Below are 20189 nucleotides of genomic sequence, written 5' to 3' on the forward strand. Positions count from 1 at the left end.
GCCCAGGAGAAGGCATTTTATAAACAAAGCATGAGCAGGCATCTATTTAATTAAAAAACATTTACAAAGCGTTCTAGTTCCAAGCCTGTTTTTATTGATGAATAATGGTAAACGTCAGGCTTCTCTGAATAATCATAATTCATTTGGGGACCTATCTTCCTGATGCAGGCATACAGCCTTGCTGCTTACTTCATGTTCAGTTGAATCTCATTAGGTGGGGATCGCAGCATGCTTTCAAAGGGCAGTAGTGTCTGTAGTTAAATAATTGGATTGTAGGGATGTGATTTTGTCTTTGTCTTCCACAAAGTGGGTCAGTTTTATTCAACCATAGAAGGAAGTCTTTGTGGAAAGGAACCAAATTTGGGAAGCCAAAGACAGTTGAGTCGGACAAGGGTCACCAGAGGAAAAAATGAGCTTTGATCAGAATGGTCATAAGATCAATTATTATTTTGACTTAAAACCTTTGCAGAAGGCTGGTGTGATCTTATAAAAAACGTGAACTAAAAGAATTTGGATGAGATCTTGGCTCAGACATTAAGTCATTGGATGCCCTTAAATCGCCGCTTAATAATATTTTGTAAGTCTTGATAATAATCTCAGGCATTTGGAAGTTGGAAACAAACTCTGTTAATTCAGAAATTCCTGCAGGCCAAACTGAACACTTTCTGGCCCCCAGTTCAGCATTTAGTTAAAGTGTATGTGTATCCTGCTTCACATAAGTCAGTTCTCTATTTAAAGAGAACTCAGAGTTCAGACTACTATTTAAACTGATGCAATAATTTAAAGGCATCCTTTGGGTGTGTTCAAGTCCAGTATAAAGTTGGAGAACTGTTACAAAGTATACCTCTAGCTATGCAATTGCCAATCAGTAGTGAACAACTAGAGAGCAGACTGAGGCCCAAAACACATGGGCCAAATAAAGCAGCTTCCAGCCACCTTGGGAGTGTGGTATTTACATGATGCACACCCCAAAAGCATCTGGAAGCTGCTCCAGGGTAAAAATCCAGACTAAAAAGGAGCCAGTTTGTATTAACTCCTGGCCTGCATGGCTTGGAACTTGGGCGGTGGCCTGCTTTGGAAGCAGGCCATGCAGTTACCATGGTCCCAACATGATCATGGCTGGAGCGGCCACAGGTGCTCCAACGGGGCCAACTGCTTTGGTCCTGAGCAGTCAGTTATCAGTCTTCCCTACTATGATTCACATTATATTTCTATTTAAATAATAGCCTGAAGTGGAAGAAGAGGGGAAAGTACAAGTAGGAGAAAAATGGATTTTGCTTTTCAGCTGATTCTAAATTATAAAATTCATCTGCCAACATTATAAGATTCATCTGCCAGGTGAAATCACACACATACAAACACATGAACATCTCAGAGTTAGGGCTGTCTCCTCACTTTTTTAGTGGATAAGCTGAAAAGTTCATACATGAGTATGAATACTTGCCTAGATGAATAATCTGCTATAATTCCCAGAGTTTGGATAATTTGGGTATGCTCCAAAAGCGGCATTTGCAGATAGCTGGAGCACTTGGCTTTTTCTAGCTTTTGCAGGTGTTTTTTTCCTTCCTCCTCTTTCCACAACTTTTATGTTTAGAATCATAGAATCATAGAATAATAGAGTTGGAAGAGACCGCAAGGGCCATCCAGTGCAACCCCCTGCCATGCAGGAAATCCAAATCAAAGCTTGACAAAGTCTGTGCAGAGGGAAAGAAGAGGAAATGGCAGGTGAGGAACCTGATGATGGTAGTAATGATTTCTATACTGAGCTTCTGAAGAGCCTTTCCTAAATGTGCCCATCCATCAACAGCTATGAAAAGATTATCAAAATAATTAATTATAGAATGGAAAGTATTGTGCTTTATAATAATGTTTTTAAAGCAAAATAATATGAGTAATCACAGATTATGCTTGCTGTGTGCAATGCTGAATCAGCCTGTAAAGGAGAAACAGTATCTGAAATCCTATTAGTAATTCCCATTTTTAGAGTAGACCCATTGAATCAGCTGTTAATTGATGAGACAACATACAGGTAAATGACATTGATTGAGTTGGCTTGTTTTAAGTGGGAGTGACAGGATTCCATCCAATGTGGGGAAAAAGAAAAATGGATGGCCGAAGGCAGATAAGTGATAGGATGGTGTGTGTATCAGTGAATGACTGAACCTACATCTGGAAAAGTGGGAAGATGTAGGAAGACCACACATCTTCCCACAAGCCATTGACTGAGTAACTAGGTGGCATGGAGAGAATTGTGGAGATTGGAAGATACCAGTCAAAAGCTCTGGCTACTGTTTTATAGTAGCGCAGTGGTGAAAAGAAGATAAGGAACAATTCTTATTCCTAATCTCTGAAGCAGGAAAATGAAGCAATGGTTTCAGACGTTGAGGAGTGAAACAGATGAGCCACTAGAAGTGGCCTCTGCCTTCTTCACCACAATTGCCCCCCAGTTAGTCCAGGACTGCAGCGACTGGATGACCCAATCCTTAAGTGGGCTGCTCATACAGTCTCAAATAAACTGCTGGCAAGAAGTGACTTTTTGCCATTCCTTATGCCGGCGATTTCGGTCCACCTTAGGCAGCCTCAAAGCAGCTTCCGGCCACTTGGGGGGCATATGTCATCTGCATGCCACACCCCTGAAGCAGTCTGAAGCCACTCTGTTTGGCCTGTCTCTTTCAGGCGTGAGAAACAAAGGCCCGTTACAGACCACCCAAAAGGGGTGGTCTCAGGCTGCTGCCGGTTGCAGCGCGGAGGAGCCGCAGCAGCCAAACCGTGTGACTCCTCCGCGCTGCAAAAAAGGAGCGCGGAAATCGCGCTCCTTCCGGCAACCCGGAAGAGACGTCGCAAGTGCCAAAGTGCGCACTCGCGACATCTCTTCTGGGTTGGGATGTGCGGACGCAGAGCGTCCGCTACGTCAAGATGGCGGCGCCCATCTGTATAGGGCGCTGCCATTTTGCCATATCGATTACACACGAGGGGCAAGGCGCGTCTGGAAGTGCCGCCCCTCGCACGTAATCGCGGCGTGATGACGGCGCCTCTTGCGCCCGTTTGTAATGCGCCAAAGTTTACCCGCCTCTATCCTCAAAAAGGGAGAGGTGGGATACAAATAAATATTTTATTAAAATGATTGTTATTATTACATTAAACTTCTGAAAGAATTTCAGGCAGTTCAAGAACAGATAAAATTGGAAGAATTACTGTATGTACTCATACTGTGTGTGTGTGTGTGTGTGTGTGTGTGTGTATGATGAAAGGGAAGAGTTTAATCTGCCCTGGATTAAATTGACTGACCCCCTTCTACTCTCTCATCAATCTAGCCTTTAGTACAGGGGTAGGCAACCTTTTTGAGCCGGGGGCCGGGTTGCTGTCCCTCAGACAACTGGGGGGCCGAAGAAAAAAATAAATAATTAAATAATTATAAAAAATTAAATACATAAATAAACCGGGACAAATGTAGGACAAAATATTCAAATGGAGGACACTTTTATATAAAAATGGAGGACACATGAAAAAATTTGCTGATTTTTTAAAAAATGTTAATATAGATGCATGTTTCTGAGGCTTCTATAGACAATTGCCCCCCTTGTCCGCCGCTTGCCCCCCTTGCCCCCTCCTCCTGATAGGCCAAACGCCCCACGCCCTCACGCGAGAGGCCAAAGGCTCCGGTGGCAATTGGCAGCAGGACCGGGCTGGGGCCAGTCCCAAGGCCTTGCCAGGCCGCATCCGGCCCGCGGGCCGTAGGTTGCCTACCCCTGCTTTAGTATGTGCACAAATAGTTATCCCTGTTGGAATCTTGTAAATTCTTTGGCATATTTTTCCTTACTTTGTCCTTTTCATCCTTCGCTACATGCCCCTAAATTTTGCCCTTGACGTATCCATGGGTCATATCAAAATCCATAATTTTGTCCCCAAAACTTGCCCTCAATTTATATATGATGTCGACTTATAGTTTAGTATATATGGTAATTAATTTCTTTGTTTAATTCATTTTTGCTCTGCCTATAAAATGAGAATAAAAATACACTTCCCCTCAAAAAAGCTACTGAACCAATGAAATAACCATTAACAATGTACACAGAGACTCCAGTTATCCCTCCCAAAGATGATCTGTGTTAGTGTGGATGCTTTCCCAATGACATTTGTTGATATAATAAGCTTAGTGGTGGCTTTTAGCTGTGACTAAATGGGAGCTCCATATTTGTTTGTCTGTTTACTTCATTTACATGTTCAGATTTCCAGTTGCTGGGATCAAATAGGAAAAGGCTGTGTCTATAATGGACCTTCTTGCTTGCTTCCCAGGACATCTTCCTGGCTTATATTAGACAAAGAATTTTGGGCTAAATTAATTTAACCTAATCCTGCAAGACAATTCTTACTCACAGAGAATGGAATGGAGATGATCTGAGTTAGGCCAGAGAGATCTAGAAACACTATTAAACTACATACAGGAAAGGAAGTCGGGAGAGACTTTGAACTGTAAAAATTGAGGATCATGTGTCCTTCAGAACTAGGTTGGAATTTCTATGGCAATTGGATCTTGAAAAAGAAGCTAATCTCATAGATATTTTTTTTTTCAGAAATAGGACAGGGTTGTGGCTCAGCATTAGAGTACATGCTTCACATACAGACAACCTTCAGATCAGTTCCTAATTATTTCCAGCTAAGAGGATCAAGTAGATGATCATAGAAAAGAAATCTGCTGGTGTTCTTTGAGAGACACTTGCCTTTAGAGCAGGGGTAAGTGACCTGATGTCCTCCAGATGTTTTTGAATCACAACTCTCATCAGAAACAACCAACACTGGTCAGTGGTTGGGGATTATGGGATTTGTCATCACAGACATCACAAAAGCAACATGTTCCCTACCCTCTGATTGAGATCAAACACTTCTGGTCATAGATGGACCAACTGACTGAGTTAGTAAAATGCAGCATCCTAATATTATCAGTGTCTGACACCTACAGTCTGAGTTTTTTACTTTGATAGTTCTTGGCTGGAGGAATAAAAGTTATAGGAAAAAGGAGGTGGAGCACTGCCAAGGATATAATCTTCACCAATTCTCTTTTGTAAAATTCTCTTTCTCTTCATCAGTATGATGTGGCCACTGTTCAGTTGAACTCAGTGTTCAGTTGCTTTCTACGTGGTGCTTTTATTATATTGTTGTGGCACGTGGCTTGAACAATTAATAATGTACAGTTCAGGGGGGAAAAACCAAATCTTTTCTGATTCCAATGGGGTCTTGAGACTAATTAATCTGACTTGAGAGACTATGGGCAATAGCTCACAGAAGCTTATGTGATAATAAATGTCTTAGTCTTTAATGTGCTAGAGGATTATTTTTTGTGTTATTTTTGCTGCAACACAGCTACCCTGTGGTCTTTTCTTTCTTGTGTTTGGTTCATGAGACCTTTAGATATCAGTGGCTTGCTCACAGGTGCTTGAATCTCAACAGAAAATCAGTCATTCTTCCTTTTTCAATATGATGGTTAATATGCAAAGTACTTTACCTTTCTTAGTGACATCTGCCACTATTGTTCCCCTTCATCAGCTAGGTGGTTTACCCTATGTGGCTATGCTTCTCCCTCCCCATGTAGAAATCCAGCATTTGAACCACCAAAGTGTGATGGTTTCTCTCAGTGTCACCATCACTACAGCTGCCATCATAATTAACATGGGCTGTAACTAGCCATATTGTTGGGAAATTAAGGAGGCATCCGTTTGCCAACACTTCCCACTGAATTGTTTATGGGAGAAAATCATGCTTATCTAGAGCCCTCTATTAGAGGTTTCTAATTAGTCTATTAATCTCTATTAGCTTATAATTGAGATCCTTCCTTATTTCTGGGTTCTTTATGTCCCCAATATTTTCTTCATTTTACGTGGCTCTTTCAAATAAGATAATGTTGGTGGCACGTTTTGTATTTTACCCACCTGCCCAATTAGGTAGGACAAAGAATATGAGAATGCACAACATTTATCTTTCAGTTCCAGGGAAAGGAGTTCTTTTGACATGTTCTTGTTGAATGTGCTCATGGATGTTTTCAGGTCATCAACATAACTGTTAAGGAAGTTGTTTAGTTAGTATATAAATATTTGCTTTCAGTCATTTATTGCTTGATATTTTTGTGCTTTTATGAGCTGTGTAATAATTTAATATAGAACTACAAAGTGTCCAGAATTAGATGTTTTGAATAGTGGTTACCCCTTCACTGTCTTTGTCTTTGGTAATGTGGGAGTCCATGATGTGTATCTCACTGTGGTTTCTCAGTCCATATAAAATGTACATAATGGCTTTAAAAACCAATGAATAATGCATCTTGGCATAAATTTAATCACACTAATAATCCGGTAACAGAGGAAAACAATCAACATTTGAATTTACATAATGGAAGTATTCTAATGAAGATGCTGCACAAATATAGTAGGATGTGAAAATTTGTCTTTTAACTATTATATAATTAATTGTGTTTTAGAGGAAAGCAATGAGAAAAACACAAAAACAAATAGCTACCTGTTGAATTGGTTGCCACTTGATTTCCAAGGAGAACCCTTAGTTAATAGATTAAAATGGTTACTGATTTGCATGCATTGATTTGACACTTACGAGTAACTACCATTTTAGGTTTCACTCTTAGCATAAAAAGATATCTGATTTGATATTTCAGCTTTCATCATGTACTAAAAGGCTTTAGCATTTTGACAAATAAATTCAGTTATATTTTCATGCATTGCTTGCTTTAAAATGACAGTGTGTAGTTTGTTGGTTAGGAGCTAGATTGAGTAGAATGTTAATGTAAGGCAGCATGCAGAAATGAAGTAAGACTATTTGTCTCCTCTCTGTCTGTCTGCCACTGCTGTGCTCATGAACAATGGATCTACAAGTCTACAAACCCCAAATCTTTGCCAAAAAGACTTTCCAAACAGACTTTGCCCCAAGGCTACTTAATAACATTTGGTGCCAATTTTCTGTCTGTTTTTGGATGGACTGGGCAACTGTATGAAAATGTATAAGTGATGCATGAAGCATATGGATGGTGCAAGCTGAGTATTCCTGGCACTCTCTCCTCCCCTAGCTGGCCAGCTGTGAGTGCAGCTGCTACTGAAATTCATCAATATACAGTTCTTCTCTTACGTCAGTTTGGGATATGGATTCCAGACAGTCTTACTGAAATCCACAAGGCTTTAATCACATTTGTGACCTGTTCATTCAGGACTTTTTTTATGGTCCCAGTATTTTCAGTATTGAGGGATGCAGTGGCTCAAGTGGTTAAGAGGCTGACTCTGTTGATTGCAAGATCGGCAGGTTGGCAGTTTAAGGCCCAGGTGCTGAATGATGGGGTGAGGTCCCATCACTAGTCGCAGCTTCTGCCAACCTAGCAGCTCGAAAGCATGCAAATGTAAGTAGATAAATAGGTACCACTCTGGTGGGAAGATAAACAGTGTTCTGTGCAATCATGCTGGCCACATGACCCACATAATAGTCTCTGATGATGCTGGTTGTTCAGCTTAGTAACGGTAATGAGAATCACCCCCTGTGGTCGGACACCACTTGACAACCTTGTCAACAGGGGTTACCTTTACCTTACCTTTTACTTATTTTCAGTATACTGTCCTGTTGTTGCAACCTATGGTGACCCTAAGGCAAACCTATCACAGGGTGTTCTTTGCAAGATTTGTTCAGAGGAGGTTTGCCTTTGTCTCTCCCTAAGGCTGGGAGAGTGTGATTTGCACAAGGTCACCCAGTGGGCTGAGCAGGGATTTGAACTCTGGTCTCCAGAATTTTAGTCTAGCATGCAAAGCGCTACACCACATTGGCTCTTGTGTGCTGTCTACATTCTCAGAATTATCTCTCACTTTGAGAAAAGCTAATGTTTCATGCCAGTTTATATCTTGTGATCTTATCCTGTCCTTTGGCACCACCTTTTTTGTGGTAAGTAAATCTGTGTGTGCACACACACGGGGGGAATTATTTCTACATTTAATCCTATATTTCTGTTGCATTCAGAATTAAATTAAGAAAAGATGGGTAGCTGGTTTTGCTGCCACAGAATAACATGGCAGTGGCAATTATTGGAGTCCTGATAAGGGATACTACTTGGTATAAAATACAGGGTGTGCCAACTATTCCTGGTATGCCCGTGGACAGCTTGCATAGCATAACACACATGTGTTATATACATTAATAAGTTTATTTTGCTGAGGATCTGTGGAGGAGTTTATGGAAACATTCAAGTAATCATGATTGATAGGAAATGTCTTTGATGGATCCTCTGGAATGAGAAGAGAATTGGGAATGAAATTACATTATCTTGTGTTTTTCTGTATGTAATTGATTCAGGAATAGAGGGTGCTATTACGGGAAGGTTGTGCCAGCCCTGCAGTATTGCTGCATTTTGCTACTAGGGAATGAGGGGCTTAAAATCCACCAAAACTAATCAAAATATTTCAGTCTTTAAAATAAGGCTGCAAAATGGATTTAAAATTAGTGTGGCTGGATAATGTGTGTTCACTTTTGGAATGGAATTGCTAACAGAATTGTAAAAATCTTTGCAGTTAATACGGCAATTGTTGAACAGATGAAACAGTGAGAACTGCTTCTCTCAAATTCCACTGTTCTTCTAATATGATTTTGTACTTTTGTTTGTGCAGAACTACTATGGTGCTGCCAAAATGATCTTTTCTGACAACCCACTTGGGCTGACATGTGGGATGGTATGCCCAACTTCAGATCTCTGTGTGGGCGGATGCAATTTATATGCCAGTGAGGAGGGACCAATTAATATTGGTGGACTGCAACAATTTGCTACAGAGGTAAGTAAAGATGTCAATAGATTGCTTTTTCACTCCTGTGGTCCCAATTTTTAAACAATTCTATTTCTCATTTCAGTCTGATCACTTTCTTTTCTTTATATTAAATACAAGAGTTTACAGAAAGTTAACTAAAATCAAGATACAATTTTAGTAATAAGGCATAGTTACATCTAGTGTAATCAGTGCACAAACACAATATCATATCTATAAAATAATGTTTAACCCAAAACATGATGACCAGGCATATCTTTCCCTCAAGACTGTGGGAAATCCCTGAGTGTGAAGTGAAAGGCCTGCTATTGACAGCCTTCAGAATCCTAAGTGGGGAGCCTATGGGGAAAACCGTGTAATGTAGAGGCTTCTTTCTTAAACCAATCAACCAGTTAAAAATCAAGGCTAGTTGGGAACAGGGAAATGGAAGCAATCTGAAAACATTTTTGGGAGTTCTGAGTTTGGAAAGAGTTCAGGAAGAAATGATCTGTTTGCAAATCAGGTATTACAATGCACTTTGTGTGGAACCAACATAAGACTAGATATTTAAGTTATCTGTTACAATAAATTTTTAGAATTTTTATTTCCTAAATCTCTGTCTAGATGCTTTAGTTTAATAATTAACAAGGAGGACCAATCTTGCTTTACTGTATTAAACCCACTGGCCAACACATCCACTTTTCCAATACTGTGATCTTGAATCATATCCCAAAAATACAAGTGTGTTTTTATTTTTATTTTTTTAAGTGACAAAGACAAGTGACCTATTTGTACTAAGGTCCAGTTTAAAGACAATTGTTTGCTCCATTTGTTTTTTTTTTTTTTTACTTCAACTGTCTCAGTGTGATGTCTTAGTCTGTCTTAGCCTGTGAATATTCTTTACATCGCTAGCATATATAGCCACTTGCGTAACTAGTTACCATATATACTCGACTATAAGTCGACCTCATGTATAAGTCAAGGGCAGATTTTGGGGCCAAAATTATGGATTTTGCCACGACCCGTGGATAAGTCGAGGGTAAAACTTGGAGGCCCCTTCATTGTGTGTATGTGTGCGTGTGTGGCAAGAGGGACTGTTCAAGCAGCAACCAATCACCCGTGAGGCTTTCTGCTTTAGCTAGCTTTCACTCTTGAGACAGCAAGGGAAACAGAGGTGCACTGCTGGGAAAGGGACTCTTAAACAAACAGCAAGCAGTCACCTAGGACTCTTTCTGCTTGGCTCAAGAGAGAAAGAAATTGCTCCCCTGACCACATGGGAAAGTCTGAAAGAGCTGCTATCACATTACCATACTGACCCATAAATAAGTTAACCTGGAATTTTGGGGTCAGTTCTGGGGGATAACTTTTTTTATTTATAGATGAATATATACTGGTCAGTCCTGTGGTAGAGGTATTAAATGCTTCTTTGAAATAAAGTTGTGTTCTAGCTCCTCAAAAAGAACTGTTGTAGGACTGCTGTTCAAGAGACCTTCACTGGATCCTACTACATTAAATAACTATTGGCCATTTCTAAACTTTCTTTTTAAAAGTAAACTCTTAGGACAGGTGGTGGCAGAACAACAACTGGATTTTTTTTGGCACTCTAAGGCGGGATACAAACCGCCATATAGTACGTATAGGATACGTACTAGGGTTAGGAAGGGGCGGTGCTTCCGCACCCCCCTAACCCTAGTACGTATCCTATACGTACAAGATGGCGGCGCCCCTTCCACATGGGCACCGCCATCTTTACGTACTGGACGCATAGCGTCCAGACGTGTCGTGTCCTTTGTGACGTAGCGAGTGCGCCCCTGGCGCCTCGCTACGTCACAAACGCGACTCTAAAAGAAGCTCCATTTTGGAGCTTCTTTTTCAGTCTGCACGGGAGCCGCGCCGTGTGGAGGCTCCGGCTCCCCCGTGGACTAACCGGCGGCGGCAGCAGACCGCCGCAAAGCGGCGGTTTGTATCCCGCCCACGCTTTCTTAGCATTGTTGCCTGCATTGGAGAATGACATATGCTGACAATTTAACAATGGGAGCACTTCTTGGTTCTGCTGGACTTCTCAGCAGCATTCATTACCATCCATAATAGTATCTTCAGAGGCCATTTAGTTGGGGGAAAAATGAAATGCACATATGTCAGCTAAGGGACACCTGATTTGACAACAGTACATATGAAAATAATCTAGGAGTCTTAGTAGACCACAAATTGAACATGAATCAATAGTGTGATGCAGCAAATCACTAAAAAGCCAATGCAGTTCTAGGCTGCATCAATAGAAGTATATCATGTGTAGATCTAGGGAAGTAATAGTGCCACTTTATTCTGCTTTGGCCAGGCCTCACGTGGATTACTGTGTCCAGTTCTGGGCACTACAACTCAAAAAGTAAGTTGACAGGCTGGAGTGTGTCCAGAGGAGGGCAACCAAAATGGTGAAAGGCCTAGAAACCGTACCTTATGAGGAGAGACTTAGGGAGCTGGAGAGTGATATGATACCCCTATTTAACTGTTTGAAGGGGCAAGCTTGTTTTCTGCTGCTCCAGAGACTATGACCCAGAGCAATGGTTTCAAACTACAGGAAAAGAGATTCTACCTCAACATTAGGAGGAATCTCCTGACAGTAAGAGCTCTTCGACAATGGAGCATGCTTCCTCAGAGTGTGGTGTAGTCTTCTTTGGAGGTTTTAAAACAGAGGCTGGATGGTCATATGATGGGGTTGCTTTGATTCTGTGTTCCTACCTAGCAGGGGGTTGGACTGGATGGCCCTTATGGTCTCTTCCACTCTATGATTCTATGATGCTATGAAAGAGGAGAACTTGTGACCTCACATTGTCCTGTATGGAAGACACAGGGCAATATCTCTGGGCTGAGATCAGGCAGATTAGATGCCAATCCAGCAGTCTTGGTTTGATCCCGGTACAAGGGGGCAGCAGTGCAGGTCAAAATGACCTGCCGTTTGCCATAGAGTTTCTCAGAAACTCCATAGCAACCCCCAGAAGATCAAATCGCCCCACATGTCCCTTGCCTTTCTCTGTCAACACTGTTACTGAGAAGACCCCCATGTCTGATGTAGAAACAAGGTGCATGGCCATATGGGTGCAGCTAGCTGTCCCATTTCCACTTTAGATGATAGTGGGTCTATGGTGCCTGTAAACACCAAGCCATCCCCATGCCATCCTGGGAACTGACTCAGATTAGGACCTGGGCCATGAAAGCATAGACTTGGCCCACGCCATCCTGGCTCATTTGATCAGACCGTAGATCCCAATTCTTGGTTTGCCCCATATATATATATATATATATATATATATAGAGAGAGAGAGAGAGAGAGAGAGAGAGATGCCCTCCGAAGTACCAAGTTCACAAGCTGCTTTAAACATTATCACAGGTACCTTGAAATCAGACTGGAAGCATTATGAACTTATACAGATGTTAGATCTGCAAGACAGTTCCTCTTGAGAATGTCACCAACTTGCAGGGTCTGATTTATAGAACACACATATAAAGGCTTTCTCTGGGGTTGCTTCTAGACAGCTCCCTCGGAGCTGAAGTTAGTTTCTAGGTGTGGGGACACTTCTCTTCAGACTCATCTTCAAAGGGTTTGAGGATCCCTTTCCTCAAGCTTCTAACCGTTTTGAGATATATTGATTATTGTGATGGTTGTAATGTTTTCTATTATGGTGTTTTTAATGGTTAACTGACTGGATTACTCCCCCTCCTTCAAAAAAAAAAAACAGAGGAAAAAAAAATATATTTCTTCCTCCCCTTAGTTGGCTATATCTTTTACATGGAAAGCAGGGTACAAATGTCATAAATAATATAATAATAATAACAGGGGCCTTGTGGCCAGAGGTTTCTCTGAACCATTTCCCCAGTTCTCAATTCCTCCCGTTCTTATAGTTCACTTTCAAGCTTTCCTCTACATACCCCTATTAAGAAGGCTGACAAGGAAATTGTTTTCTTTCTTAGCTGGAGCTGACATCTTTGTGACACACAGTTTGATATAGCTGAATTTTGGATTCTCAAGGAAAAGCCATGAGGATTATTAAGAAAACTAACTTGCAAGATCAATTGAGTTCAGGGGGCATCCGAGGTTTTATTAATCCTACTAGTAAATTGAATGTTTTTGTCTTACCACAATGAAAGACCACTGCTGTCATAGCTCTGTGGAATGCTTTTCTTTCTGTTCAATATATATATTTTAATATACACATACAGTTGCAGCATGTGCAAAAGAAATATATTAAATTCTTGTCAAATGTATGAGTGATACAATACTGAATTATTACTGTTTTTAAAACCAATTGCAAATAATATCAGTTAAATCTTGATTTGTGTCTCCTTTTAGTCTTAATGCTATGATTAATAGGGAAGAATTATTCCGTGATAGATTTTGCTAAATATCTACCATTCTTCTTCAAAAATCTTTAGAAATCTATTTAAAATGCTGCATGCTGGCATGATGATTGATATAAAATCTGGCACAGGATGAATAGCTCAGAATGGTTTTCATCACAGAATTTTAAGTTTATTTAAAGTGATCTATTGGTATCAAGGGTTCTAATATAGTTGAGCAACGTGGTAGTTCTGCATAATTTAAAATGCATTGAAATATATATGCACACAAATATATACTTAAAATACATACAAAATTTATACCCTGCTCATGCTCATAACTGTTGTAAAATTTAGATATTTTCTGTGTGTCCTTTAATGACTGTTTCATATATTATAGAAATGATAAGAAACTGCAATCTGTCATATTCATAATGCATTATTTTTGTAATGCCCTACTTGTATTCCAAGCATGCAAGATTGAAGAATTTCTTGTTCTCTTCAGCAGATGAAATCTTTCAAAATTAAAATGTGGAGCTTATACTCTTGCTATAAACTGCATTGACAAATGAATGATGGGGGGAGTGGGAGGAGGACCTGGATGAGGACCTTAAAAAGTGCTGCAGAGCAGTTTATCAGAAAGAAGATTGACTGTTGTAGCCCAAAGGATTTTGAATATAATTACTTATTATCTCAATAGGCAACTGGGACTGAGTTTAGAAGATGTTTCCTTTCCTAGAGCTTGGAAAATTTGCTTTACTCCCAGAATCCTTCACCCAGCATGGCCACAGCATGAGCAATTTGGACATTTTTGTTGAAAAAGTAAAATTTACAAGCTCTGTGGCCCATTCACACTAAAATAACGATAGCATTATCATTCCACTATAACTGCTTTGGTTCTGTCCTGTGGAATTCTGGGATCCCCTAGGACTGAACCATTGGCCTATCTCAGCAGCATTCAGTCTGTGTTCTAAGGAACTACTTGGTCCTTCCTAAACTTATCAGGGGCTTTTCAATGAGATGGCCGGTATATGTGCAATGTTTTCCCTAACAGCTGCTGTATCATTATCAAGTCTCTGCATTTTTGCATTGCTGCAGCTCTTGAAAAGTATTGACATATCCTAAAGTATCCTAAAGTGTAGTATATGTGGGCAACATGTTTCCCATTTTTACAGCCGCTGGAATTCCTCCTCTATGGCAGATTTTTTTCATACTTAAAAATTGATTCATAGAGAAGAAGCTTCCAGGAAGTGCAATTCAGCCTTAAAACCAGACCTGTGACTGCCACATGTTTTTTCCCCCCCTCTCACTCTCAAAAGGAAATACTTATGCCCATTTCTGATTTTGGCAGGAGTGACATGGCTGGGACAGGTCTTGACGTGGGGTTTAGAATTGGCCCCAAGATCTGGTGAAGTTGCCTTTCCCAATGTGCAATGCACATAATATGTTCATATTTAGGCCCCATTCTCACTACGTTTTAAACCAGTTTGCAAATCAGCTTGAAGTGGTTTAAATGATCCTGGTTCACACTTGATCTGAATCACTGAAGCGGTTTGAAGAGGGGGGCCCTGCACTAGACCCATATAATGTGGATCATTTTGATGCTCATTTCCCCACGTTTTTAGCGATAAAGTGATTCAGCCCAAGTGTGAACCAAGTGCAGATTTGAATCTGCTCCTTGTGACATAATTGTTGACTTGCACACTGTGGGTGAGGGTGAATGTGAAGTGGGCTTGCCCCTCTTCTCAACTTCCCAGGAGATCCTATCTGCTCAAATGTGGTTGGCTCAATAGCTGCTGCTGCCGCCATCCTGATTACCATTTCTTCCTCCCAGGGGTTCCCCTCTGTACTCACTGGAGAGCCCTCTGAACACGCCCAGGTACCTCAAGGCACAGGCGGTGGTGCGGCACCAGTGGTTCGAACAAGGATGTCCTCCCTCTCCCAGAGAAGGCTAGTGGTTCCCCTCTGATGAGCTGCTTCCATTGCTGCCTTCTGCGGCTGCCTGTCTCACCCCCGCCATGGGGGTGATCAGGTACATGGAGGGAACCTCCACCACTGTGGCCTCTTGCCCCTTCTCAGCATATTGTCTGGACTGAGAGTGTTGGACTTGACTGGGGGGGGGGGGAGGAGCTGTGGAACAGGGCTTCGATAAGCGCAAATGTAGTGTGAATGATGCTCTGCTGCTGAACCAATCAATTGATTCAGACCAGAAACCAAATTATTTTAAGCTGAATGAGGCCATAGACTAGCCCCCATTTCCCTTCTCTTTCCTGATGATCTCATCTGGAGAATAAAATAAAATAAGGGTTTTCCAGAGGTTTTAAATTTGAAGACCATAGTATACTAGTGGATACAGATTTCTTCATAAGTCTTTCTCTTTTTAAGCTCCATCTCCTTTTTAGTTTCTTAAAATAAACAAAGGCCTGTTACAGACAGCCAAAATAAAGCTGCTTCAAGTCACAGTGGAGGTATGGTGTTTCAATGATGCATGCGTCCTAAGAGTCCAGAAGTCGCACCAAAGCCACGCTCCAGCCTCATGTAGAATTCAAGCATCAAGGCACATGTGCAAATATTTTGTGAGAAATGCCCTCCTCAAACCTTTCAGTATTTTTAGTCAATGAACAAAGAAATGAACTTTTGTCTCAAGAGAGACCCTTTTGTTTGAATTTCTATGTTTAATCTTTCCTGGTGAACAAGTGGTCACAAGTAACTTATAGATGGGCTTTCTCATCTATACTCTGCAATCCGTGACCTGCCATTCTTAATACCACTTAAAATGCAATTAGCAGTCTCAGAATTTAGTACAGCTCTGTTTGGACTATCATTTGTGTACCCCAAAATGTAGGTTTTCTAGAGTAGCACTTAATTCACACATACACTCTGTACAAAAAGTACTTCATCATTATATTCATATTGCTGAGAGAATGTAAGTTATTTTCTTGCTCTGCAAAGCAGCCCCATGTTTTACCAATTTTACTGGGGGGGGGGGGGGATACGACAGTTAGAATATTGTAAGATGACCTTGCACAGTAAACCAGACTAATCCCCTGTCTTGATTTAAGAAAATAAAAAAAAAATGTAGTAGGATGTTTGTGGAAAGTTTATTGGACCTGTAGTGCAGGTTATTATGGACTGGGTGGGGGCACAGTACTGAGAGCAAGAATTTATCCATTAGTGTGACTATGCCATCTGAAAGCAGACTTATTCAAGGAGAAATTACCAAGAGGTATATACAGGACAAGATAACACAATCACCCCTCCACATTTGTAGCTTCAACATTCACTGATTTGTCATTACTGTATTTGCTGCCCCCTCCGCTGCTGCCTTAGAGCATTTTCAGCAGGGACTTGGGTAACACTGGCACCACTGGAAGGAAATCAAATTGATAGGGTGGCTGGGCCCAGCCATGCATGTGTTTTCTCGTGCACTTGCTTGTTCGCTGATATGGCAGTGGAATAGGGAAACATGAGGAGGGAGGGCATGCAAGTTCCTTTGTTCATTTGCTCACTTGTGTGGACAGAAGAGGGAAAGAGATGGGATGGCAGTGTGTGAAGTGGGAAGGCACATGTGTTTTTTTGCTCACTCACATGAGTGGGGGCAAGGGATAGGGGACTGCAGGGAGGGAGGGCATATATGTTCTCTCACTCACAAACTCACTCTTATGGGTGTGAGGATGGGTGGGAAGGGAATGGGAAGTGTGAGGAGTGAGAGTGTGTGCATTCTTTTATTTACTCACTTGCATAGGCAGAGGAAGGGGATGGATGGGTGTTCCCTTTTTCCCTCCTTTCACTCTCATCCTGTCCCCTTCCCCTCTTCTGTGTGAGCAAATGAGCATTTAGATAATAATAATAATAATAATAATTTATTTATTTATATCCCGCCTCTTCCCTTTTGGGGATCGAGGCGGGTAACAACAGAAGTTAATACAATACAAAATAATCAAACAACACAACCCCCCAACCCTCACTCTGCCTTTCTGAATAAAATTACTACAATAAAGTCATATATAAATACAGATCACAATAACAAATTAAAATCAGTTAACACATAGCGACAGTGGTAAGATTTAATCAGAGGATCAGACTTGTTCTAGTTTGGACAAAGGTCAATCTGGGAAGGCCCACCAGAAAAGAATTGTTTTTATCACCTTTTTGAAAGCCTCAAGGGTGAGTCTCTTCCAGCAGGTCATTCCAGATTTTTGGAGCGGCAACGGAGAAGGTCCTCTGGGAAGTCATCACCAGTCTGATTTTCCTTGACTGCAGTAAGTTCTTCCCAGAGGACCTGAGTGTGCGGGAAGGATTATATGGGAGGAGGCATTCCTTCATGTAAGCTGGACCCAAGCCATGTAGGTGATACATAATTCTGTGTGTGTGTGTGTGTGTGAGAGAGAGAGAGAGAGAGAATGAACCTAGGGGTCAGAATATATTCCACATGCAAATACCACAGTTTACAAAGTCTGGAGATAGGAACTTTATTTCCTTCTTTGCCTGTGGATTTTTTTCTTCTCTAGGTAAACATATTTTCAAAACCATACCCTCTGTGTTGAGTGGAGGGAGCCTGCTTTGAGGAGAGTAGTCAATTTATGAATATTTCTAAACTGTAATTGTTACTTCTATATGATAGAAGGGGAATGTAGCAGAACTGAGAACCAACAAACTCCTTTCCCACCAGCAGGCCACACCAGGATTTCTTCTCCTTTCTTAGTGGTCCTGCCTTTGGCAGAACAATAGTTGAGGGGGGAAAACTGAAATTCTGCAGTCTTGATATGAGAAGGCTTTGGATTGTGGACTACACTGGCTCCTTTGGCCTCTCAACTTAGAGCAGAAGTGAATAACATGTAGTAGCTCTCCAGTTGTTGTTAAACTGCAGTTCCCAAAGGGAGATGGATCATGGGAGCTGTAGTGATTGTTTTAACAAAAAGTGGGGTATAAATAAAAGTTTTATTATTTATAGTACAACAGCATCAAAGGGGAGCACATGTGAATAGAACTTTAGAAACCTGGGTTGAAGAAAGTTAGAAACCATGATCACATGTAGGTTTCCAGAGTTATGTAAAAAAACCAGGCTTGGAGATCCAGTTGATGTGTATGGGGAGAGGGGTAGCCACTCTATTAAACTGTCAATATCAAAAGAGATTAATGATCATATCAAACAGTTTTAAAAACATTTATTTTGCTGCCCTAGTTTGTATGGATCTTATTCATTGTTGCCATAATAAATCACTTGTTTGCATTTTTAAGATTTTCTTGGCTGCATTATTGCTACAGGAGTATTGAAGGTGAGTGCTGGCATTTCGGTAGGGGACAAGAACTCAGTGTTCAGGCAATGAAATGTTCAGGCAATGAAATTAAATGTGGGATGAATTCACTCAGTCCTTACAGTCCTGTCTCTGGGCTAAAGCCAAGTTTGTTCTGGCAGCTGGACACCAGCAAAGTGGAAATTTCTTCCCCTTCTTCTGCAGACCTTTCTACAAGCCAAAAGCCAGTTGAGAAAAGTTTCCCAATTCTCCAGTGCCTATTTGGCAGTCCACAGAAGGTTAGAGAGGGAAGGGATAAATCACCTTTTTTTAGATCCACTGGAAAAGATTCTGCTTGCTTACTTCTTTGGCTAACTCCTTGAGTTTGAAGTTGACTTGTAATTTGTTTTCCATTTGAACATCCTGAAGATATGTACAGGATCCTTGGTGATGTCAGAGCTTTTACATTTGCTAGATCTTTGCCCTTCTTGGCCCAGGCACTTCTAAGCCAAAGTGGGGCTGCCTGAGTGGGTCAAGGGGGTAGTCATTGCCTCCATACAACAAGGCAGAATTCCAGCTTGCCCAAGGAGACAGATGTAAGGCTTCTATTGAAAAAGTCATCACTGAATCCCTTCATAATATACAATTATCAATGAGTGTCCAATATTATGTTTTTGGGCAAGATATTAGCGTGTCCCAGACTGCGGCCAGCACACACAGACACACGCCGATAAGAATGGCTTAGCCCAGCAAGTGGAAGCAGAACACAGACCTTTCAAGGAGTAAGCATGAGAGCAGTCCGAGAAGCCAAGCCGAAGTCAGGATACCAGAAGTCAGAGCAGTCCAAAAGCCAACCCAAAGTCAGGATACCAGGAGTCAGAGTAGTCCAAGGTCAAAGCAGCCAGAAGATAACAAGGGTCCAGTCCAAGGTCAAAGCAACAAGGAGTCAAGATACAAGGAGCCAGTGCCAGCAGCAATCACACCAAGGGATCATGCAATAAACTCTGGCACTGAGTGGAGGCCTCTCTACAGCTTAAGTAAGGGAAACTCTCCCCCGTGCCACCTGAGGCTGGTTGGCTAATTGCCTCTCTGCAATCCTCTTGGATCTGCGCCTGCAAGCATTCTCAGCCCTTCTCTGTTTGTAAGTAGGCACATCCAGGCAACCTTCTTCCCCAGAGTCACCACTAGGCTGTTGCACCACAGGAGGCCTCTCACTAGCACTAGGACCTGGTTGAGCCTCCTCCTCGGGGGCTGGGAGAGCACTGCTGGGACCTGGCAGAGCAGGATTGCCACCTGGTGTAGCCTCAATTAGCTCTTGCTCTGGAGGAGGCTCATCCTCATCCTCCGAGAGCTGATCTTGGCTGGCCGTGACATCGCACATGTGATATCCTCCTAACTTCAGATGTCCCTGGAAGTAATCTTGAACTACCCTGTTTTCCCAAAAATAAGACATATCCATAAAATAAGCCATAGCAGGATTTCTAAGCAGTTGTGCAATATAAGCCATACCCTAAAAATAAGACATAGTGATAGGCCCGGCATGGAATGGAAGGGGACGGGAAGGGAGCGGAAAGATTGGGGCCAATGGTTCTAAAGGAAATGAAGTCGCAAGAAATTCAGGATGGAATTCTGGGTTAGGAGAGTTATGACAAGGTTCCAGAAGAAGTTGACTTAACTATATTTAAATAAATGTAGATTGTTGTACCATACTTAATAAAAATAAGACATCTCCTGAAATAAGCCATACTATGTCTTCTTGAGGTAAAATATTTCCGGGGAGACATAGTATTTCACTCTGAGTTCAGGCCTTGTTATGGGGCAGAGTTTCCCTGGTAGATAA

General features: G+C 41.5%; 1 protein-coding gene across 4 annotated transcripts in view; it reads left to right on the plus strand.

Moving 5' to 3' along the window:
• The window catches only part of DPYD (dihydropyrimidine dehydrogenase), a 594441-nt gene that overhangs the window by 182387 nt on the left and 391865 nt on the right, over positions 1 to 20189 (plus strand). For all 4 annotated transcript variants that reach the window (XR_016280498.1, XR_016280499.1, XM_089515658.1 and 1 more), the window contains one exon: positions 8646 to 8807. Coding sequence is in view for 2 of the 4 variants with exons in the window: in XM_089515658.1 (XP_089371784.1) it covers positions 8646 to 8807 (162 nt within the window). In the remaining 2 variants the exon portion in view is untranslated. The remainder of the gene's footprint in view (positions 1 to 8645; positions 8808 to 20189) is intronic.

The sequence above is a fragment of the Sceloporus occidentalis genome, unplaced genomic scaffold (assembly GCF_023333645.1).
Source record: "Sceloporus occidentalis isolate IW3139 unplaced genomic scaffold, rSceOcc1.0.p SCAF_3, whole genome shotgun sequence".
In the NCBI taxonomy this organism is placed as follows: Eukaryota; Metazoa; Chordata; class Lepidosauria; order Squamata; family Phrynosomatidae; genus Sceloporus; species Sceloporus occidentalis.